Source organism: Chelonoidis abingdonii, chromosome 14 (assembly GCF_003597395.2).
Source record: "Chelonoidis abingdonii isolate Lonesome George chromosome 14, CheloAbing_2.0, whole genome shotgun sequence".
Lineage (NCBI taxonomy): Eukaryota > Metazoa > Chordata > Testudines > Testudinidae > Chelonoidis > Chelonoidis abingdonii.
In genome coordinates this window covers 28,623,584-28,647,875 of record NC_133782.1, presented here as the reverse complement: position 1 = coordinate 28,647,875, position 24,292 = coordinate 28,623,584, and the positions used below count along the sequence as shown (strand labels likewise).

At 48.1% G+C, this 24,292-nt stretch overlaps 2 protein-coding genes across 2 annotated transcripts in view; both read right to left on the bottom strand.

The window, feature by feature from the left end:
* The window catches only part of E2F1 (E2F transcription factor 1), a 259,410-nt gene that overhangs the window by 106,612 nt on the left and 128,506 nt on the right, over window positions 1-24,292 (bottom strand). The window lies entirely within an intron of this gene.
* NECAB3 (N-terminal EF-hand calcium binding protein 3) overlaps window positions 1-24,292 on the bottom strand; it is a 163,604-nt gene that overhangs the window by 124,488 nt on the left and 14,824 nt on the right. The window contains exon 2 of the mRNA XM_032793325.2: window positions 3,944-3,968. Coding sequence (XP_032649216.1) covers window positions 3,944-3,968 — 25 coding nt within the window. The remainder of the gene's footprint in view (window positions 1-3,943; window positions 3,969-24,292) is intronic.

Here is a 24,292-nt window from a genome sequence, read left to right as displayed (position 1 = left end):
TCCTCCAAACCTTCTATTTCTCTCTGGACAAACTCTTCTCTTCTGCAATCTGCACTCTGCTCCAATCCAACCTTTCTCCTTCAACTACCACCCCCTGTCTGACTGAAGCAGGGGTTTATATCCCATGACTGGAGTCAGGTGCTCTAACTGGAGTCAGGTGCTCTAACTGGAGTCAGGTGCTCTAACTGGCCACAGCTGTTCTAGTTAATCTAAAGCAAACCTTCCTCCCTTGGCAGGGAATAAGGCCCCCTGCTAACACTCTTATGCTGCCTTCTGGCCATGCTGCATCACAATACATATACACAGAGAACATGAAAAAATGGCTGTTGCCATACCAACTATTACAAGACTAATCAATTAAGGTTGGGCTCTTATCAGCAGGAGAAAAAAAAACTTTTGTAGTGATAAATCAGGATGGCCCATTTCCAACAATTGACAAGAAGGCGTGAGTAACAGTAGGGGGAAAATTAGCATGGGGAAATAGTTTTTACTAAACCTTGACACTATGTGGTTAATCTCTTAAATACAGACATATTCCCATTGGAGTCCAGCCGACATAGCCAGCAGCTTCCAGCTGCAGGGGGTGGGGTGGGGTGAGTGTGATATTGCGCCCCATATTCGTCATAGTAATATTATTATAATATATTTATGACATAATTATGATGCATTTTGTACAAGTCATGGAAAAGTTATGATTTGCTGAATATGATGATCCTATTTGTATGCATGTATCATTTTTGTATCTGAAGTTATAAATACTGACTACGTATCTGTACTTCAAATGTAGTTTACACCTGGGTAATGCCCACTAGACAAGATGCTTTCAGTCTAGATCAGGGATTGGCAACCTTTGGCACACAGTTCGCCAGGGTAAGCACCTTGACGGGCCGGGCCAATTTGTTTACCTACCACGTCTGCAGGATCGGCCGATCACGGCTCCCACTGGCCGCAGTTTGCCGCTCCAGGCCAATGGGGGCTGTGGGAAGTGGCGTGGGCCGAGGGATGACACGGCAGGTCAACAAACCAGCCCAGCCTGCCAGGGAGATTACCATGGTGAGCCGCGTGCCTAAGGTTGTGGATCCCTGGTCTAGATAGCTAGCTGGGAAGGGCCTGTTCAGGGCAATGAGCCATTAGGGAAAACAATAGGCCTTAGGAGAAGCTAATCTCCCACTTGGTGAGTTCCTGGGAACACTCCAGACAGCCTATAAGTAATGGCTGCTATGACTCTACAAGAACATGTGACGAGGCCACATGATTCTGGAGTCCATCTTGGGATGTCAGTATTTTTCCATAAACCAGTCTGGGAACCAAGTTTTGAAACAAAGGGTTCCTGCTATATGCTAAAGCTATATAAGGTGGGGAGTGACATCATCTGTTGTTTTTCACTCCCCACACAAGACGACTCCTAGAAACACCTGAGGAAAAAAGACTGAACTGGGGGAAGTGCTGGACCCAGGCTAAAGGGATTTCTAGCCTGACTATGAAGACCTGAAAAACCCAAACTGGAAAGCTAATGCAGCTTGTGCCTTAAGAATCTACATGCCTGCCTGTACCATCAGTTAGGGTGAGAATCTGCTATTCATATCCAACCTATCTAGAATATTAAGCTTAGTTTGCGTCTTCATATATCTGCTTTGATCTGTTTGCTATCACTTATAACCACTTCAAATCTATCTTTTGTAGTTAATAAATTAATTTTATGTTCTAATCTAAACCAGTGAGTTTGAAGTGAAGCGTGTGGGAATCTTAGCTCAGAGAGACTGTTGCATATTCCTCTCCACATTGAGGGGGAGGCGAACTGGATAATAAATTCATATTGGTCGAGGTTTTGACCAGAGCAGGACGGTACCACTCTGGGGTCCTAAGCTAGAAAGCTAGCGGTTATTTTGGCTGTTAACTCCTTTGTTGGTTCACATGCAGTGGCAGGCCAGAGACCCTGCATGTAACTGCAGCTGGGTGTGTCCCTACCTGTGTGGATGCTGGTGGAAGCGTAAGACCAGAAGTGTGTCTGCAGCTTGTCACAGCAGCACAGTGTGACAGGGAGCCCAGGCTGGTGGGTCAGAGGGCTCTACGATACCCCAGTTCCAGGTGGTGCCCCAAGGGGAACCAGTCACAGTGGGTTCTTCTTGCTGAATGGCTTCTTGTTCCTCTCTGGCTTTGGGACAAATCTTCTGCATTGCAGAGCTGGTAGGATGGTAACACATTGGGCTATGTGGCTTATCATGTTCTATTTTCCTCCAGGGCAGATGGGCAACGACCTGTGGGGAGATGGGGGGTTCGCTTTCCCTGCAGCGGGTCACTTGCCAGGATTATCTGGGTAGATCTCACTTAAACATCTCCCTGACATTGCAGGGGTCTCAGGCACTGGAGCACCTCCGCCCCTCCTGTTCTCTGCCACAGTCCAGTCTCCTGTGGGTGTCATTCACTTTGGTCTCATTTCGGTTGTTGGGTTTAGTGTGTAGGTGCTAGGTACTGTTGGTGACCCAGGATATACAGGAGGTCAGACTGAATGGTCTAGTGGTCCCTTCTGGCCTTAAACTCAATGACTATTAGCCAGTACAGGTGGGATTGCTAGAAGATTACTCCTCTCAAATTGTGTTTTCACCCATGGGTCCAGCACAATATTTCAAGGCCAATTTTTTTCTGTCAGGCACATTTACTGCAGGGTCTAGAACTAGGGAAAACAAGGGATAGGCACAGCCCTCCACCCTGGGCTCTGTGGGACTGACAAGGACTTCACTGGAAAGGGATCCATTGGTCCTAAAAGCTAACCAGGTAGCTGTGTGGCTATGGTCTGACTATATGAGTTCTTCCAGTAGCAGCTGAGTCATACAGTCCCACTGAAGTCCCATAACAGCCAAAGTCAATGCTCTGCAGGAAGCAGAACTCTTCTTTCTCCCCTGTTGTTTGCCTTCAGTCGTATAGGTGCTGGTGGATGTAGGGAGGGACTAGATCTGGCACAAGTGAGCTGAGGAAGAGGCCCATAATGTGCATGTGTTGAAGGGTGCTTTGTTTTCATTTCACTAGCCCTGGCCAAATGGAGGCCAGACACCAGCTCTGGGCTACATGGGGGTCTGTTCTTGCTTTCTCATAGGCTGTGAATTTGCTTTCAGCGTGAGCCAGAGAGGATGCAACAACAGCCAAATTCAAGTGAAACCAGAAACAGCATCATGAAATGAACGTCAGGTTACAGGGAAAGAGCTAAGGCCTGGCCTGATATAGGGGTCAGCCTGGATAATGGAAACAAGCCCAGGTACGGGTGCTGCAGGCAGGGCCGGCTCTAGCCATTTCGCCACCCCAAGCATGGCGGCATGCCACGGGGGGCGCTCGCCAGTCTCACGGCTCCGGTGGATCTCCCGCAGGCGTGGCTGCGGAGGGTCCACTGGTCCCACGGCTCCGGTGGACCTCCCACAGAAGTGCCTGTAGATGCTCCACCAGAGCCGCGGACCCTCTGCAGGCACGCCTGCGGGAGGTCAACCAGAGCCACCTGCCGCCCTCCCGGCAACTGGCAGAGCACCCCCCGTGGCATGCCGCCCCAAGCACGCGCTTGGCGTGCTGAGGCCTGGAGCCAGCCCTGGCTGCAAGCAGGGATTAGCACTGATTGTCAGGTTATAGACAGGGGTTAGCCATTTCTCCTACTCCTCTGCTGTAACAAACCCAGATGCCTAGGGCGCTCATGAGATGGGACAATTTGAATGAGAGATTGCACAAAGTTCTGTGTGAGATTGGAAGGGCCTGAAGTACCAAATAGCCATTTATTTATCTCCCTAAATGCTTTCCCAGAGGCAGCAGAGGAAGGAGGATTGGCTTTTCCTCACAGCCAATGAGATGTTTTTCTTTTCTTTGTCACTTTATTGGCAGACACCTCCACAGGGAAAGAACTAAATCTACTTTCCTACAGGCAACTTGGGAATAGGGATAGGATAGCGTCCTGAGTACTCACCATTCTTGTCGGCTCGTCGAAAAACCTGAAAAGAAAAACACAGAACATGTTGTAACAATACTGGAGATAGAGAGCATCATCTTTTCATTCCTGTGTGAGAGAGAAAAGCACCAATCCCTGCTGCAGAGCAAATGAGGACACTCAATTTGCAGACTCCTAACAAGGCACTAATCTACCCAAATTACTAGGGGTATGGGTACACAGCAGTGGCAAGGGCCGTGGCTCAGGCTAGCCACCTGAGTATGTGCTAGGAGTTGGCCAGGATTGTACCTGGGGTGGCTAGCTCAAGCCACAGCCCATGCCATTGCAGCCACAATGCTACTTTTAGAACATCAGCTGGAGCAGGGCTAGCATGTGTCTGCCTGCGCACACAGGAAGCAGCCTCCCTGCTGCTGTGTAGACACATCCTTGGAGTGTTAATTACCAGTATGGGATGGGTTTGCTCACAGGAGATTTTCCTTTGCAAACTATTCAAGCTGTTTCTCTCCTCCAATCTACAGAGCCCTGAGGATGCCTGTCTATGATTTAGCAAACTCCAGCATGTGCACAGAGCACCTTTTTGTTCCTCTGCTCTCTTTAGAGTAGCGAGCATAGAGGAATCCAAACTAGAAAAGACCAGATTGCAGCATGTGGCCTGCAACATGCAACAAGCACGTGATCATGGTTGTTACTTCAAAGTCTTCAGTATTTCAGCTCCTTTAAACAAAATAATTACCACGATACCTAGCTCATATAGAGGGCTTTCCCCCCAGTAGATCTGAAAGTGTTTTACAAAGGAAGTCGTTATCATTGTGCCCATTTTACAGAGAGGGAAATTGAGGCACAGAGCAGTGATTCACCCATGGTCACTCAGTCAGCTATGGAGCCAGGAAGAGAACCCAGGTTTATTGAGGACCATTCCAATCCAGTGCACTCTCCACTAGGCCACACTTGCTTAAAAAGACAACAGCATTAAGAACTTAGTGCAGCACCTCTCGCCTTTCACTCATCAGAAAAATCTCTGAGTAACAGCACTAAGGAAATGGGACTTCCCTTCCCTATATGATCTTCCTTAACAGCAGCCCGCCCAGCAGCAAAAATCCTCCCCTCTGCGTGAGGGCAGAGCAGTAGCTGATTCTGTGCCCACTACAACATGCATTTAAGAGCCATTCTGGGTATGATGAAGGAGCTGGCTACAGAAAGTCAGTTTTCTGGCTAAAGTAATTCTGGATAATGGGGTAATCTGTTTCTTTGTTTCATGTCTGATACATTTTATACTGATTTCTTTTGAGTCTAATGAAAGAATATGGATAATACTCGGCAGGAGGTGGAAAAGAAATTATCACTTGCTTTGACCTGCCACCCACACACCTCAAAAGCAGATGAGCTGAGCTAATGTTAAGGAGATCTCCTGCCATGCTTCATTCCTCTGGGATTGGCTGGTAATCAGTACACACTTGGCTGGCTTCAGATGAATTTAGGAAGTTACAGTCTATCCTGTTCATTTGTAAGTCACGCCAAAGATGCTGCAGTGTTATAATATTCTGGGCTGTGAGTGCTCACAGCTGTATCGTGTTCGAGAGGTTATATCTGATCAAAACTTGTGTGACTTTTAGTCACATTATAATGAAAACGTAAAAAGAGAAATAACCTTACACTGAGAGGCAGTCACTTCACAGGCTGTGCTCCTCGGTAACGAAACAGTGTTAGAAGTCCTGCCTAAATGGAACAGACCTATGATCCATTCCATGTGATAGCCCACCATGGGCCATACACAACAGATCAATGACCCATCCTGTCAGCTAGCCCACCGTGGGCCATACTCAATAGATCAATGGCCCATTCTGTCAGCTAGCCCACCGTGGGCCATACACAACACATCAATGGCCCATCCTGTCAGCTAGCCCACCATGGGCCATACACAACAGATCAATGAGCCATCCTGTCAGCTAGCCCACCGTGGGCCATACTCAACAGATCAATGGCCCATCCTGTCAGCTAGCCCACCGTGGGCCATACTCAACAGAGCAATGGCCCATTCTGTCAGCTAGCCCACTGTGGGCCATACATAACAGATCAATGGCCCATTCTATCTGCTAGCCAACTTTGGGCTACACCAGAGCACACCAATGACCCATTCCATCAGCTATCCCATGTTGGGCCATACCAGAGCAGACCAAGGACCCATTCCATTGGCTAGCCCACCTTGGGACATACACAATGGATCAGTGACCCATTCTGTCGGCTAGCCCACATTGGGTGAGACCAGATCAGACCAAGGACCCATTCTGTCAGCTATCTCACCTTGTGCCACACCAGAGCAGACCAATGGTCTATCGAATCCACTACTCTGTGTCCATCAGTAGTCAGTTCCTGGTGCTCCAGAGGAAGATGTAAAAGCCACGTAGCTCCCTCAGTTGGGCAATACCAGCCATGGGGGGAATTGTTTACCACGTGCTATCTAACTAGTCATCCCCACCACCACTTCCTGCAGCACAGTCCCTAGGTGTCTCCTAGCCCTGCCCTCCTCGTCTGATGGAACCTCATAACAAGGGGGCTGCTAGTCGGAAGCTAGTCAAAAAGAACTGAAAGTCAAAGGTGGGGAGACTAAAATCTGTAGATTTGTCCTGGAGGTTACTGAAGCCTCACAAAACACTGTCAAGGGAAATAGAGAGCAGAGAGGCAAGGTATAAAAACAGCTTAGTTACCTAGTGAAAGGAGTTATTCAAACCGAACAGTGATCGGTCTGAAAATGGAAATCCAGCTTCACTGCAGCCAGTAGAAAGAAGCGTAAACTAGACCGTAAGTTCCTTGGGGCAGGGAACATTTTTTATTTAGTGTGTGCACAGGACTTAGCACAATGGAGTCCTGGTCGAGGCTGGGTCTGTGAGTTGCTAGCACACTCCAAATAACTAGCGATGGACTGGAGACTCTCAAGGCTTTATGGTAAGTGTGATTTGGGGGGGTGTGTGCGTGACTGTGTGTGTTGTGCTGGGAGAATTGTGTTGATGTGTGCACAGCTTGTGCTATGCTATGAGATTCGTGCTGATTTGTGCAGGTGCAAATCAGGAGTGCGTGACATGAGGGACGATGTGTTTGTGGTATTGTGTGTGCTGGTTGTGTTGTTGTGTAGGTGGTTCTGAGGAACTGTGGCAGCTGGCCCATCTGTGCAGTCTCTCATACAACCTCTGATACCATCATAGTCTAGGACTCTTGGCATGGCAGAGACACATGGCTTGATGTTGCAGGGGTATAATGTGTAAAGTGAAAATGGCTGAGAACTTAAAATTGGACAGTAACAGGCCACAAAACCCAGTGATGGGGGAACCCGGTGATACTCGGAACAAAAAGAGCTCTCAGCCATGCTGGTAGCTGCTTCCATCACTTCACACTGACTCAGACATTCCAGGCTTCGGAGTGACACACAGTGAGAAGCCCGGAATCTCATTGTAGAGACAATAATAATACTGAATAATGGCAGGTGAAAAGTCAAAGGGAAAGTAGGAACTGGGCTAAGAGGGAAGTTGAAATAAATTTTCAAAAGCACCCAAGTGATTTCACTGCACAAGTCAGGTTGAAAGTCAATAGGTCTTGTGCTTCTAGTCACTTAGGTGCTTTTGAAAATCTCACCCTCTGATATAAAAACAAATAGCAAGAAACCCATCAAGTACCTCAGAAACAGGAGGCCTGTGAAAGAATCAGGGATCCGGCTGGGCTAACAAGAAGGAAATAAGGTTGCTTCAGAGAAGATAAATGGTTTCTTTGCATTGCTTTTTCCCACCCAGGACGCTGGGAGTATACCTACCCCAGACCTACCTGTTTCTGGTAGTTGGTAGAGACAGAGGAGGAGGTGCTGAAACAAGCTGATATAGCAAAGAGCAGCATGTCCCAGGAATGGATGGTATCATCCATGAGCTCAGACAGTACACAAGAATAAGCAGCTGAGTGGCTAACAAAAATGTGGAAACACAAAACTGCAAGGCTGACAGGGACTTCAAGAGGTCGTCTAGTCCAGTCCCCTGAGCTGAGGCAGGACTAAATAAACTCAGACCTTTCCTGAAAGGTGTTTGTTCAACCTGTTCTTAAAAATCTCCAGTGATGGGAATTCCACAATCTCTCTAGGCAGCTTTAACTATCCTTATAGTTAGAAAATTCTTCCTGTTATCTAACCTAATTCTCCCTTGCTGCAGATTAAGCCCCTCACTTCTTGTCATACAGTCAGTGGACACGGAGAACAATTGATCTCTGTCCTCATTATAACAGCCCTGTACAGGGGAACACTCACCAGCAGTGTCACATTGGGGTCAGGTTGGGGTGTGGCACGTTGCCTTCCTCCCGGGCATTCCCTTTTCTCACTATATATCTGCCACATAGAGGGCTGTCATTTCAGTCGCTCAGCCCCCTGGCTGGGTCACATATTCAGTGCCATCCCTTTTGAGGAACACAGAGTCCAATGATGCAGATATCTTCAGAAGTGAGAAAGGGGCTTCAGGGCTTCCCCCCTTGGGTTGGGATTTTAGGGTCTGGACCCTTGCACCTTTAGAATCTTCCCCACTTAGCTTCTCAGCTGAGGGATAGACTTCTGTAGTTGTCCCCTCCTTAGAGGCTGGTAGGGGAGCCCAGGTACACCTTCTCCACTGGGCACCGATCCAGGGCCCAATGGTAGGCAGCTAAGACCTGCACCTTGGGGTTCTACGTAGCTGTTTCCCTGGATCACTTCTGATCAGTGTCTCCTCTTCCCATAGGGAAAAATACAGAATTGACCACAAAATTAAAGTTCCTGACTTTCAAAAGTCCCCAGTACCTCCTTTGCAGGCTTGGTTGGGTCAGTATCTCCAAGCCTCGGGCACCATGAGCTCGTGGGGTGCTCCTCCCCCAGAGTTCAGAGCACAGGGCTGCTCCCTTCCCCCGTCTATCTGCTTCTCAGGTGCTCTGCCTCCCTTTTTAAGCTCCATCTCCAACATGTGCAGGCTTTCCAGGAATGGCCTGCAGTGTCATCTGGGCCCAGAGCTGATCCTTAACCTCTTCTTCTCCAGTGTGATGTTTATACATCCCAGCCCAAGCCCTCAACATATCTGGAGATTGTTAACAGGTCCCCCCTCAACACTAAACATGTCCAGTGTTTTTCACCTTTCCCCATCGGTCAGGTTTTCTAAACCTCTTGTCAGTTTTGAGGTTCTCCTCTGGCTCTCTCCCGTTGGTCCGCCTCTTTCTCAAAGTGCGGTGCCCAGAACTGGACACAGAACTCCAGCTAAGGCCTCACCGGTGGTGAGTAAATGGAATAATTATCTTCTGTGTCTTACATATGACACCCCTGTTACTACAGCCAAAAATGACATTTGCCTTTTGAGCAACTGCATCACTTTGTTAATTCATATTCAACTTGTGATCCACTATAACCTCCAGATGCTTTTCACCAGTACAACCCCCTAGCCAGTTATTCTCCATTTTCTATCTGTGCATTTGATTTTTCCTTCCTAAGTGTAGTATTTTGCACTTCTCTTTTGTGAATTTCATCTTGTTGATTTCAGACCAATTCTCCAATTTCTTAAAGTAATTTTGAATTCTAATCCTGTCCTCCAGAGGGCTTGCAAACCCTCCCAGCTTGATGTTATCGACAAACTTTATAAGCCTACTTTTCATGCAGTTACTCAAATCATTAATGAAAATATTGATTAGCATTGGACCCAGGGTATATAACTACAGGATCCCAATGGACACATCTTCTCCCCCCTCCCGCACCAGTTTGACAGCAAACCATTGATAATCACTCTCTGAGTATGTTTTTTTAGCAAGTAGGACACCCACTTTATAGTAATTACAGTTAGACCACATTTCCCTACTTTGCTTATCAGACTGCAAAAGTGTTACTAAAATCAAGATATATCGTATTCCCGTTTCCTCCCATTCACTAACCAGTAATCCTGTCAAAGAAAGAAATTAGATTGGTTTGGCATGATTTGTTCTTGACAAATCCATGTTGGCTATTACTTACCACCCCAGTCATCCTCTAGCTTTAAACAAGCAATTTGTAAGATAATTTGTTCCAGTAGCTGTCCAGAATTCAAAGTTAGGCTGACTGGTCTATAATTTCCTGAGTTCTCTTTGTTCCCGTTTAGAAAGACAGGTACTATATTTGTCCTTCTCCAGTCTTCTGGGACCTCACCCATCCTCCATGAGTTCTCAGATATAATTGCTTCAGCTAGTTTCTTCAGTACCCTAGGGTGAATTCCATCAGCCTCTGATGACTTGAATATTCATCTAAGTATTGTTTAATCTGTTCTTTCCTGTGTTCCTTCCCCTTTTTTGTTCCTATTTATTGTGCCGAGCATCTGGTCACCATTAACCTTTTTATGGAAGACTGAAGCAAAATAGGCATTTGTCATAAACAGATAGCTAAGGGTTAATGTTTCTTTACCTGTAAAGGGTTAACAAAGGGAACCAAACACCTGACCAGAGGACCAATCAGGAAACTGGATTTTTCAAAGTCAGGGAGGGAATTTTTAGACTCTGGGTCTTTTGTTAGTCTCTCAGCTATGAGAAGGTTCTTTCTATCGTCTTATCTTCTGTTTCCAACTTGTAAGTACAGGTAGAAAAACAATATAGGCTTTTATGTTGTTTTGGGTGTATTTACATGTGTGTAACTTGCTGGAATGTTTCAAATTGGATATCTTTTTGAATCAGACTGTTTATTCATATTTTTCTATAAGCAATAGCCCTGTATTGTCATCTTGTTACAGAGAATATGTTCATGTCTTTTTTCTTTCTTTTTTATATAAAGCTTTCTTTTTAAAACCTGTTTGAGTTTTTCTCTGGTTAAGGAGAAAGGAAAGACAGGGGGGAGGGGAAACACTACGCTCTGTGTTTAACTCTCCTAGTGTCCCAGGGCGGGAAGAAGCTAAGGGGGAGGAGAGATAGAATCTCTTCTGTTTCCTTGTATTTGGGGTTTGTCTCTTTGTGGAATAGAGGAGATATGCTTCTTGGTATTGTGATGTAAAGAGATTGCATCAATACTCCCAGGTTAGCCCAGAGAGGAAAGTCTGGGTGAGAGAGAGAGAGAGAAAGGAAGTGGGTTATTTCCCTTTGTTGTAGGCTCAGGGTTTCTGAGTCTTGGGGTCCCTCCAGGGAAGGTTTTGGGGAGACCAGAGGGGGCCAAAACCCTGGAAATTTTGGCTAGTGGCAGCGAGATCAGATCTAAGCTGGTAAATTGAGCTTAGAGGGGTTCATGCTGGGCACCCAGATTTTTGGACGCTAAGGTCCAGATTTGGGACAGAGGCTTATTACAGCATTAAACATCTTAGCCTTTTGGATGTAATCTGTCATTAGCTCTCCTTCCCCATTAAGTAGTGGCCCTACACTTTATTTCATCTCTCTCTTGATCCTAATGTATTTATAGAACCAGGCCTGCTGACACCAATTCCTGGCACCAGGGCAAAACAGTCAGTGGGCCCCCACGCATGCATAAGCTGCGCCCACATGGACGCAGTCCACCTGAGATTTGGGCAGTGCTGCACCTGCGCTGGCTGGTGCCCGCTGAGCTGTCAGCTGCAATGTTAGGCATGCTCTTTCAGCATGGACAGGGCTTTCACATGCCCGCCCGGTAGGGTTGCCAATTGTCTAATCACACAAACCCAAAAACTCGTGCCACGCTCCCTGCTCCACCCCTTTCCTGAGACTATGCCCCATCCTGCACCTTCTCTGAAGCCCTGCCCCCTGCTCACTCCATCCCTCCTCCCTCCACTGCTCACTCTCCCCCACCCTCACTGGGATGGTTTACTACTGCATTTTTAATATTGTCTCTTTGAGAAACTGTCAGCTCTCCTGAACTCCTTTTTCCCTTAGATTTTCTTTAAGAACATCAAAACAGCCATAACGAGTCAGACCAGTCGTTCATCTAGCCCAATATCCTGTCTTCTGATAGTGGCCAATGCCACTCCATGCACTGCTTCATGGCACTGCTTCATGGCTGGATAACCATCTGTCTAGGATGGTTTAGATGCAAGAAATCCTGCATCCTGACAGAGGGTTGGACTAGATGACCTTTGCAGTCCCTTCTAACTCTATTATTGGAGGTAATGAACAGAACAGGGAAGCACTGAGTGATCCAGCCTGTCACCCATTCTCAGCTTCTGGCAAACAGAGACTAGGGACATGCATGGGGCTGTGTCCCTGACCATCTTGGCTAATAGCTATTGAAGGAACTTATCTAATTTGTTTTTGAACCCCGTTATAGTTTAGGCTTTCACAACATTCCCTGGTAAAGAACTCTACTGTGTGTTGGGTGAAGAAGTAGACTCATAGACTCATAGACTTTAAGGTCAGAAGGGACCATTATGATCATCTAGTCTGACCTCCTGCACAATGCAGGCCACACAATCTCACCCATCCACTTCTATAACAAACCCCTAACCTATGTCTGAGTTACTGAAGTCAAATTGTGGTTTGAAGACCTCAAGCTGCAGAGAATCCTCCAGCAAGTGACCCGTGCCCCATGCTGTAGAGGAAGGTGAAAAATCTCCAGGGCCTCTGCCAATCTGCCCTGGAGGAAAATTCCTCCTGACCCCATATATGGCAATCAGTTAAACCCTGAGCATGTGGGCAAGACTCACCAGGCAACACCCAGGAAAGAATTCTCTGTAGTAACTCAGATCCCAACCCATCGAACATCCCATCACAGACCACTGGGCATACTAATCTGCTGATAATGAAAGATCAATTGCCAAATTAATTGCCAAAATTAGGCTATCCCATCATACCATCCCCTCCATAAACTTATCAAGCTTAGTCTTAAAGCCAGATATGTATTTTGCCCCCACTTACTCCCCTTGGAAGGCTGTTCCAGAACTTCACTCCTCTAATGGTTAGAAACCTTGTCTAATTTCAAGTCTAAACTTCCTAGTGTCCAGTTTATATCCATTTGTTCTTGTGTCCACATTGGTACTAAGCTTAAATAATTCCTCCCCTCCCTAATATTAATCCCTCTGATATATTTATAAAGAGCAATCATATCCCCCCTCAACCTTCTTTTGGTTAGGCTAACAAGCCAAGCTCTTTGAGTCTCCTTTCATAAGACAGGTTTTCCATTCCTCGGATCATCCTAGTAGCCTCTCTCTGAACCTGTTCCAGTTTGAATTCATCCTTCTTAAACATGGGAGACCAGAACTGCACACAGTATTCCAGATGAGGTCTCACCAGTGCTTGTATAACGGTACTAACACCTCCTTATCTTTGCTGGAAATACTTGCCTGATGCATCCTAAAACTGCATTAGCTTTTTTAACGGCCATATCACATTGGCGGCTCATAGTCATCCTGTGATCAACCAATACTCGAGGTCCTTCTCCTCCTCTGTTACTTCCAACTGATGTGTCCCCAATTTATAACTAAAATTCTTGTTATTAATCCCTAAATGCATGACCTTGCACTTTTCACTATTAAATTTCATCCTATTACTATTACTCCAGTTTACAAGTCATCCAGATCTTCCTGTATGATATCCCGGTCCTTCTCTGTGTTAGCAATACCTCCCAGCTTTGTGTCATCCGCAAACTTTATTAGCACATTCCCCACTTTTTGTGCCAAGGTCAGTAATAAAAAAGGTTAAATAAGATTGGTCCCAAAACTGATCCCTGAGGAACTCCACTAGTAACCTCCTTCCAGCCTGACAGTTCACCTTTCAGTATGACCCGTTGTAGTCTCCCCTTTAACCAGTTCCTTATCCACCTTTCAATTTTCATATTGATCCCCATCTTTTCCAATTTAACTAATAATTCCCCATGTGGAACCGTGTCAAATGCCTTACTGAAATCGAGGTAAATTAGATCCACTGCATTTCCTTTGTCTAAAAAATCTGTTACCTTCTCAAAGAAGGAGATCAGGTTGGTTTGGCACAACGATCTACCTTTTGTAAAACCATGTTGTATTTTGTCCCAATTACCATTGACCTCAATGTCCTTAACTACTTTCTCCTTCAAAATTTTTTCCAAGACCTTATATACTACAGATGTCAAACTAACAGGCCTATAGTTACTCGGATCACTTTTTTTCCCTTTCTAAAAATAGGAACTATGTTAGCAATTCTCCAGTCGTACGGTACAACCCCTGAGTTTACTGATTCATTAAAAATTCTTGCTAATGGGCTTGCAATTTCATGTGCCAGTTCCTTTAATATTCTTGGATGAAGATTATCTGGGCCCTCTGATTTTGTCCCATTAAGCTGTTCGAGTTTGGCTTCTACCTCGGATGTGGTAATATCTACCTCCATATCCTCATTCCCATTTGTCATCCTCCATTATCCCTAAGCTCCTCATTAGCCTCATTAAAGACTGAGGCAAAGTATTGTTTAGATATTGGGCCATGCCTAGATTATCCTTAACCTCCATTCCATCCTCAGTGTTTAGCGGTCCCACTTCTTCTTTCTTTGTTTTCTTCTTATTTATATGGCTATAGAACCTTTTACTATTGGTTTTAATTCCCTTTGCAAGGTCCAACTCTACATGGCTTTTAGCCTTTCTCACTTTATCCCTACATGTTCTGACCTCAATAAGGTAGCTTTCCTTGCTAATCCCGCCCATCTTCCACTCCTTGTAGGCTTTCTGCTTTTTCTTAATCACCTCTCTGAGATGCTTGCTCATCCAGCTTGGTCTACAACTCCTGCCTATGATTTTTTTCCCCTTTCTTGGGATGCAGGCTTCTGATAGTTTCTGCAACTTTGACTTGAAGTAATTCCAGCCTCCTCTGCCTTTAGATCCACAAGTTCTTCAGTCCAATCCACTTCCCTAACTAATTTCCTTAATTCTTTAAAGTTAGCCCTTTTGAAATAAAAAAACCCTAGTCCAGATCTATTTTTGTTTATCCTTCCATCTAGTTTGAACTGAATTAGCTCATGATCACTCGAACCAAGGTTGTCCCCTACAACCATTTCTTCTATGAGGTCCTCACTACTCACCAAAACCAAATCTAAAATGGCATCCCCTCTTGTTGGTTCTTCAACTACTTGGTGAAGAAATCCATCAGCTATCACATCCAGAAAAATCTGAGCCCTATTATTTTACTAGCACTTGTCCTCCAGTCTATATCTGGGAAGTTAAAGTCTCCCATGATCACACAATTCCCATTAGTGTTTACTTCATTAAAAACATTAAAGAGGTCTCTATCCATATCCAAATCAGATCCGGCGGTCTGTAGCACACCCAAGCACTATCTCAGGGAGGCTCTAGTAGCTTTCTTTCCCAATGTGATTTTTGCCCAGACAGACTCTGTCTTATCCATTCCATCACTTCTTATTTCTTTACAGTTACCTCATCATTGATATACAATGCTACTCCACCACCTTTGCCTTTATTTCTGTCTTTCCTAAACAGCACATAGCCTTCAATACCTGTACTCCAGTCATGACTACTATTCCACCATGTTTCTGTTATCCCTATAATATCGGTTTCACTTCCTGCACCAGTAGCTCTAGTTCCTCCATTTTGTTACCTAGGCTCCTCGCATTAGTGTACAGACATCTTAATTTTTGCCGTTTGGCTTCACTGACATTCTTTACCTGGTTAGGCACAGACATTCTACCACCAGTATCACCTATTAGACTGGTATCTACACTACCCTTCCTCCTTATGTCCATTCTTCTGCCCACAGCTGTATCCTTTCTTACTTTGTTTTCTTCCCTCTCAATGTTAAATTCGGCGTGGAGATTACCTGGACATCTCCCAACCATCTCCCCCAATTCCTAGTTTAAAGCTCTCTTAATCAGTTGGGCGAGCCTCCATCCTAGAAGTCTATTTCCCTCCTTACTCAGGTGAAGTCCATCCTGAGAGAACAGTCCTCTGTCCATGAATGCTTCCCAGTGGCCCATACATCCCAAAGCCCTCCTTATAGCACCACTGCCTGAGCCATCTGTTGATCGCATAATCATAATCTTGTCACACCTTTGTTGCCCTTCTCTAGGAACAGGCAGAATCCCACTGAAGATCACCTGAGCCTCGATTTCCTTAAGCGTCTTCCCAGTCTGGCATAGTCTCCCTTGATACGTTCCAGCGAGAATCTAGCCGTATCATTCGTTCCCACATGAAGGACAATCAACGGATTCTTTCCTGCTCCCGTTAGGATCCTTTTCAGCCTCAGGTCCACATCCCGTATCTTAGCACCTGGCAGACAGCACACCCTTCTGTTCTCCTGGATCAGCTCTAGTTACAGGCCTGTCTATTCTTCTCAGTAAGGAGTCCCAATCACGTAGACCTGCCTTTTCCTGGTGACAGTGTGATTCTCTGGTCTATCCCTGCTTCCACTGGCTGCAAGTCCTCTCGATTTTCTATTCACCCTTGCAATCCTCTGCAACCCATCCCTGTATCCTCCTGGGGCTCATATTTGGTGTTGTCTCCATTGACTCTTCCCCTCTTCCTGTAGGACTAGCTGCTCTTCTCTCTTTTTCTTGCCCTCTCACCTTCAGCGACCACCTGCTGTGCCCCTTCTTCATTTTCCAACTCCGCAAACCTGTTCCTGAGCTCTATTTCTCCTTCACTGGCCCGTCTTTTCCTCTGCCTGGTCTCTTAGTCACATGCTTCCACTGTCCACTTTCCTCACCCAGCAGTCTCCCCTTAGAATTCTTTGGTCCTGCTTCCATCTGCAAGTCTGAGATTATCCCTTCAGCCTCCTCATGTCTTTGCTTCATCATCTGCTCGAACCCCCTTCTAAACTCAAGCAGAGTTTCCACCTGCATCTCCAGTCCTCAGATCTTTTCTTCCATCAGCTCTATCAGGCGGCACTTCATGCAGATGAAACTCTTTTCAGGTACCCCTCCAGGATCATGTACATGCCACAGCTTCCACATCCAATCATCCTCATTGTGTCTTTCACTGCTGCCTCTGTTTCGGTCATAGCCTTCCCACCTAAAACCTGTTAGTCCAAGAAACACAAACCAAAACAAACCCCCAACAGGCACCAGAACACTGGCAGACCACCACCCACTCCCTTCACTAGCCTGTCGGTTCCTCTGCCTAGGTCTCTAAGTCTCCCCTGCAAACTGCCCCTGTAAACTCCCAGTGAAATTCCTTTTGTTTGTCTTAAACCTGATGCTTATTCATTTCATTGGGTGACCCTTGGTTCTTGTGTTATGGGAAGGGGTAAATAACACTTCCTTATTCACTTTCTCCCCTTAATTCATGATTTTATAGACCTCTATCATATCCCCCCTTAGTTGTCTCTTTTCCAAATAAAAAGTCCTAGTATTTTTAATCTCTCTTCATATAAAAGCTGTTCCATATCCTTAGTCATTTTTGTTGCCCTTATCTGTACCTTTTCCAATTCTAATATATCTTTTTAAGATAGGGTGACAAGAACTGCATGCAGCATTCAAGGTGCAGGCATACCAGGGATTTATATAGTGGCATTATGATTATTTTTTTTCTCTTTCTTCTCTTTGATTCCCATCCCTCAGCTCAACAGCAATGACAGGGGCAAATGCAATCTTTCCATCACTTTCTATCTTGTACCAGCTTCACAGCTTCATTCTTCTATAAACCTTTTGGTTCCATGTCATTCTTCACCAGGTCTATCCAACACATCCTCGGTCTTCCTCTATTTCTAGTTCCTTGCACTCTGGCATGTATTGCCACAGATGGTAACCTTTCCAGGACCATTCCTGACATATGTCCAAACCATCTCAGCCTCTCTCCTGAATCTTCTGTAACAGCGTTATTTGTCTGAGTTTGTTACAGTTTGCTTTTTCAGTGTCTATTATCTGTTGGTCTATGCAACTTCTTGTTAAAACTAGGTTCTGTATCAGAAGACTGGAGGCTAGCAGGTATTGTACCTGTGTTCTAAAAAGTCTCTAGGAATGAACCTGGGAACTAGAGGCCAGTTATGAGTAGGAAGTGTGCTGGTCCCTTTCATACCCATCATTCTCTCTGTTGTTTGCATCCATGCATGAACTAGGCCTCTGCATCTGAATGCCCAGATTTTGTGGCTGTAACTCAGGTACCAGACAGAACATTTAGACGTCACAAGCCAAATTCTTGCTGGCGTAAATGAGTGAAGAGCTCCATTGGAGTCAGAATTTAGCCCTTTGAAATGTTTTTTCACTTCTTCAAATTCCCCTTCTTTTGGTGCAAACACTGAGTTACTGTGAAAGTTTCCTGCTTCCGTATGCATTCCTGCCCTCTATACTAACGTCCTTTAGGAACCTCTGCAGCTTGTCCCCTAAGGAACACTTTGTCCTGTGGCTGGGGAGAGGGATTTTATTATGCTGGTCACACTCCCAAGCCTCTGGCTTTTACCCACCCTTCATCGTATTTCCCCCTCAGTGAGCGTGCAGAGCAGCTAATGCCTCAGCAGAAGGATGCTGTTTGCAGCAGAACATGTACCTCCCTCCTCCCCATCTTGTGCTGCTGCAGGGATATAAACCATCCCAGATCCTGCCAATGTTAGGTAATAGGTACCTATGGGATATAGGCTTAGAGTCAGGCCAGGCTGTTCTGCTCTGTGCTCTCTCAGAGCCCATTAGGACTGACTGATGCACTTTGGGCTTTCCAGCCTACCACTCAATAAGGAAACCTGCATTTTCCTCCACTGGGGATTTCTCTGGATTTTAGAACAAAGCCCTGCCCAGGTGGGGGCTGGACGGGCTCTCTCCACTTTGCTTTCTTGAGTGTTGATCTTTTCTCATGTTGCATTCATTGTCTCAGGGATGATAGAATCACAAAGGCAACATGTAAATGCAAGGGCCAGTCCTGTTTGTCCCTGGGCATGGAACTCAGATTGATGTTTATGGGAGCTCGGGTGAGCAAAGAAGACACCACCTTGTTCTGCACCTATTGAGTTCCCAGGGTGGGTGGGCACAAGCCCACCCATGTTTGAAGGCCCCTCCCTCAGCATAAGGGGAGGCGCTACTGTGCCAAGAACGCAAATGAATTTGGGGGACAACAAATGATAAACCAGGGACAGGAGCAGGGGTGGCTCCAGGCACCAGCACACCATGCGCGTGCCTGGGGCGGCAAGCCATGGGGGGCTCTCTGCTGGTTGCCGCTAGGGTGGCAGGCAGGTTGCCTTCGGCAGCATGCCTGAGGAGGGTCCGCTGGTCCTGCGGCTTTGGCGGACCTCCCGCAGGCTGCCGCTGAATCCGCGGGACCAGGGACCTCCCGCAGGCAAGCCACAGAAGGCAGCCTGCCTGCCATGTTTGGGGCAGCAAAATACCTAGAGCCACCTCTGGACAGGAGTGAGAGTTACAGGTTCAAAATCAGGGATCCTGAGGGGTACCTTGAGCAGAGAACCCTGGACTGTGCCCACTGCTCCTCAAAGGTGTCTAGGGAGCCAGCAGACGCAGGGGTGCTGGAACAATTTGTACAGTGGGGTGCTGAGAGCCATTGAACCAAACTGTAAACCCTGGATATGATGGAAACCACTTCAAGCCAGGAGGCGGTGCATCACCCCCAGCACCCCTAGTTCTAGCACCTATGAGTGGATGTGGCCCAGAGGAACTCTGCTGGATGCGTGAACCAAGGGAGGAATGGAAATAGTCCCACAGTCACAGAGCTCATCCCTGTTCAGCATCCTCCTCCTGGTTTTACAAACAGCCACCTTGGCCAGCACCAGGAGGAGGTTGACGAGTGGGGCCACAGACAAGGTGAGCACAGATCAGAAGGTGTGCGGAAAAGTGCAACCAGAACCTGAGGAGAAGGTTCTGGGGGAGCTGGCAAAGGGGGGTAGACATGTGCCAGGGTCTCCCATATGCCACGGGCAGGGCAGATGTCAGGGAGGGGGGTGAACCGAGCCAGGTACACACGCTCGTGCTCACGGCTCCATGAAGGAGCTGCCAGCTGATAGCCCCGGCAGGGGCCAGGATGGAGTACAGACTGGCCCACCGGGTTCCTCACCTTCCACAGGTGGTAGAAGGTCCTACCGCTTGATGTCTTGGCTGGACACGAGGGTGAAGAAATGGAATGTGTGGAGCACAAAGGTGTACATCTGTTCCCCAGGCATGATTCAGAAACAAGCTGGCTGCAAGTCACGCAACTGGCTCAGGTTATCCAAGGGGGGCTCATGCGGCAAGGGGCCTATAACAAGGTCTGGAGGGTCAGGGGTGACAGGAAGGGCCATGAGGTGGGCAGTAAGGGTGCCCTCACCTCCTGGAGTAGGTTCCTGGGAGTATGAGGGATGGAGAGCCCCATGCGCTGACTGAGCATCAGGGGATTCACCCACTCCTCCTAGTCATAGTCCAGGAGGTCTCCAATTCTGGTGGTTCTTGCCTCTGGCGCACCGAGAGGGACTCCACCACCTGTACACCAAGCTGGAGGTTGTGCACCAGGGGCTCCGCGAGGAGATCTGCCCCCTTGGCGGCCATAATGGACCTTGTTGCTGACACCAGCTTCCAGGTCCAGAGAAGGTCCTGGTGGAAGACCAGCAGCTCAGAGAGGTCTCACTGAAGACCACTCGGATGAAAATAAAAGAGCTGCCTGTCATATCGGAGCCCTCGGAGGCGGTGGAGGAAGGTGTATGCCAACGTGCTCCATGCCAGACTACCTGCAAAATAAAGGAGTCTCTGCAGGGCCTGGAGGCGGAAGACATGGACCTGGCTGCAAAGGCTGAGCAGGCCCTGTCCCCACTCCTCCACGGGAAGACTCAAAACCCCTGCAGGGACCCAGTGCTGTCCTGGCCCGAAGAACTCCAGAGCTAACCTCTGAAGCCAGGCCAGGATCCCCAGGACCAGTGCCAGAGCATGGACAGAACCAGCTGGTTGAGCACCAGCACCCTCCCACCTTGCTCTGCAGGCACAGCAGCTGGGCAGTGTAGGGGCCTGGACTGGGGCGGAGGGGATACCCCTAAGTGCTGCAGTGATTCTGCAGGGGGCCCCTTTCCCTGAGTTAGTACCTCATCTATGCCTCAGGAGAGGGCTCAAGGGTGCTGTGCTACAGAAGGTGCTGTTGTTCTGATGGCACAGAATGGCAACTCGAAGCTTGTGTTGTTAACGGAGAGCCATGTTGGGTGTCAGCTACCATGTCCCAGCCACAGTCCAGTTTAGGTCATCACAGTCTGCCCGTGTTAAACTCTCCCCCTGTCGTGTGACTTGCTCAGCTATCTTGCTTCTTGATGTTAAACGTTTACCATGCTCCAGCCCAGGGGAGCTGCAAGGCAGGGAGTGGTGAGGCCACCCCAGTCAGGTTCCCTGGAGAGCCTTTGATATGGAAGATACTATAGAACTGTAAGTAACAAACCATTCCTATTTTACACCACATGCACAGGGCAGGTAAAGTGAGCTCTCACTCCAAACCAAACCAAACCAAAAGCTACAAACCAATCAGCATCAGCCTGAAAACAACTTTCATTTAAGACCAAATACAACAGAAAAAAACCTCTGAACTTCCGCAGTGCCAGTTTGTGCAACCCCCCAGACCTCCCAGTTAGTCTCCAGGCACAGTCACAAGCCCCTTTAGGAAGCTTCACTCGGCTGTATGTGATGGAGCCAGTCATCCTACACTGTCGCCTGCAGCGTCTGCATTGGCTTCCAGCTTGCTGACACTGCAAGGTGTATGCCTGCTGTTGGTTGTGTTCTGCAGTGCCCTTTGAAGCTAGGGCACATGAGATACAGCCTCTCACACTATACAGGCTAGTGAGAGCTGAATTCCCTGGAAGCAGTGTTATCTGGTGGCTAAAGCACCAGCCTCGCACTCAGGAGCGTTGTGTTCTCCTCCTAGCTCTGCTGCTGGGTCACCTTGAACAAATCACGTCTCAGTTTCCCTAGCTATAAAATGGCAATGATGATCTTATGCTCCTTTGCAGAGCACTTTGAGATCTACTCAAGAAAAGTGCTATTATTATGAGCAGTCGGAATAGTCCTGTTTTAATGAACCTTCCAATTATTATTTATTAGTAGTAGCCAATATGTACCTTGTGGTAGTGCCCAAAATACCCAGGCGGGATCAGGGCCCTGTTGTGCTGGGTGCTGCACACCCTCAGGACTAAGTCAGACTCTACCTGGCTGGGCCCATGACCTAGAGGATGTGAGAATTTGGGGGCAGCATGCAGGACATTCTCATCGGGGGGTCGCTGAGGTCAGAAATTCAGACCAGCTGGTCTGGCAATGGCAAAATCTGCCGCTCTCTGCCCTTTCCTAGCCATCCCCCAGCTCAGAGCTATTTTGCAGCCACGCCAATGTCTGTGATTAAGAAATGAGCATAAAGCTTCAACGTATCTCCCAGAGTTCACTGGGGTCATTCTTGTGTGCTGGGAAAGCCAGAACTACAGGAGACTTTCCCTGCATGACCTGTGTTCCTGAATCTGAGCGGCATGAGAGTCAATACAAGGGAGGCTTCTCATGCTGGGAAGCATTGGATTGAAGGGGGAACAAGAGGACAGCACAAATGCAGCTAACAATCTTCACAGCCACGTTTGATCTTTTCGAAGCAACTCCTCTTTTTGTGCTAACTCCTCCGATCCATCTGCGCTGGGGAGCCCTTGGTTTGGCCTCAGCAGCTCTGAGGTGCATAGCCGGAGGGTGGAACATTGGCCACTGTGGATCCAGTCCTCATGCAGCTATTAAAGAAGGGTGTGGGGATTTGTGGCCCACAAAGCATTTCCCTCCGTGATTAAATGTTTGGGCTTTATTTATTGCAGTCACAAAGGACACAACACAAGCCTGTTCCCTGGAGTGAAAGCAAAGTCTCCCCTGGATGGCAAAGCCACAGAGTGGGAGCGGTGTGCACATATGCATTTCCGGAGCAACGCTCTGTGCCTTCCCACATAACCCATTTGTGCTAATCAATGAGCCTTACCGGGCATCTCTCCAAGCATTAGCTCCTCACTCACACCTCTTCTTCGTTGAGATGCCAGAGGTTTGCCACGGCTGTTACAGCACTGAGCAGAATGGGGAAATTTACCCCTGTGCAGTGGTACAGCAGCACGTGGTGCCCCATTCAACCCTCCTGCACTCACAGCCTCCCCCACATTCCCAGCCTCCCCCAGAACTCCCTGCCCAGCTCCCCACATTCCCAGCCTCTCACTGAGCTCCCCACACAGCCCCTCACATTCCCAGCCTCCCTCAGAGCTCCCGCCAGCCCCCTACATTCCCAGCCTCCCCCAGAGCTCCTCTCCCAGCCCCCCACATTCCCAGCCTCTCCCTGAGCTCCCCCAACCCCTCACATTCCCAGCCTCTCCCTGTACACCCCACCCAGCCCCCCCACATTCCCAACCTCCCCCAAAGCTCCCTCCAGCCCCCCACATTCCCAGCTTCCCCCAGAGCTCCCCGCTAAGCCCCCCACATTCCCAGCCTCTCCCAGAGCTCCTCACCCAGCCCCCCCCACATTCCCAGCCCCTCCCTTAGCGCCCCACACAGCCCCCCACATTCCCAGCCTCTCCCAGAGCTCCTCACCCAGCCCCCAAATCCTGGTCTCTCCCAAAGTGCACCCTGCAATCCAGGCTGCTCTGCATGCTCCCTGCCTACCCCAAATCCCATCCTCTCCCAGACCTCCCCTGAAATCCCAGCATCATGTGGAAGAAGCTGTGAGGGAGGCTCGTCTGCTGTGGACCGAGGGAATGTTCTGCTTGTTCTCTCCAGGTCTCTGGGCCAATGGGGATGCATCCCTGGGCCAGGCGTTCAGGCTGCTCTAACCTCCATCAGTGCCAGATCTGGCTTTCCACCCGTCCCATGCCTCTCCCACACCACCACCAGCTTGTGCTCCCCTCAACCCTCTTCCTCTGCACACAGGGGAACAAAGTGGTTCTTTAAAAGTCCTGGTCCCCCACCTGCCCCTCACCCCCCTGCTGCTCTCAAGACTCCAGGGGAGCCCTCCACACACCCCCAAGGAAGCTCTCGCCTCTCCCTTTCCAGCGGCACAATGATTTACCTCACCTGTTGTCCAGCGCACATCTCACAGGGGAGTTAATCCATGGGCTCTGGGCATAGGGTGCTTTCCTGGGGGGTGGGAAACCCCAGCTCAAACCCCACCTCTGGCACAGACCCGCAATGGATTCTTTCAAGTCACTGAACATGCAAAACAAATTTCAGAACTGGATTCTCCTCAAACTGAATTTGGTTTTACAAACCTGCTGCCAATCCCAAAACTCAGTGATTGGCGAGCGTGGGCTGGCGCTGACATAGGAGAGCTCCTGGCTATCATTACCTGGGAAAGGCCCTTCCTGCCATGAGAACTCGGCAGCATCTGCCCCACGTCAGCTGTTTTTGCCCCTCTCATTTCTCTCTTGGCTTCTTGCTGATTGTTTTTACTGCGGAACTCCCTCCTCCACCTCTTTCCCATGGGTGCACCTGAGTAACTGCCTAGACAATGGTACTCAGTCTGGTGGCATCACCTAACAAACTGCTGGCATCACCTTACCAATTGCTGTTTGTCCTTTGTGTTCACAGCCTGAGGCCCTCTTA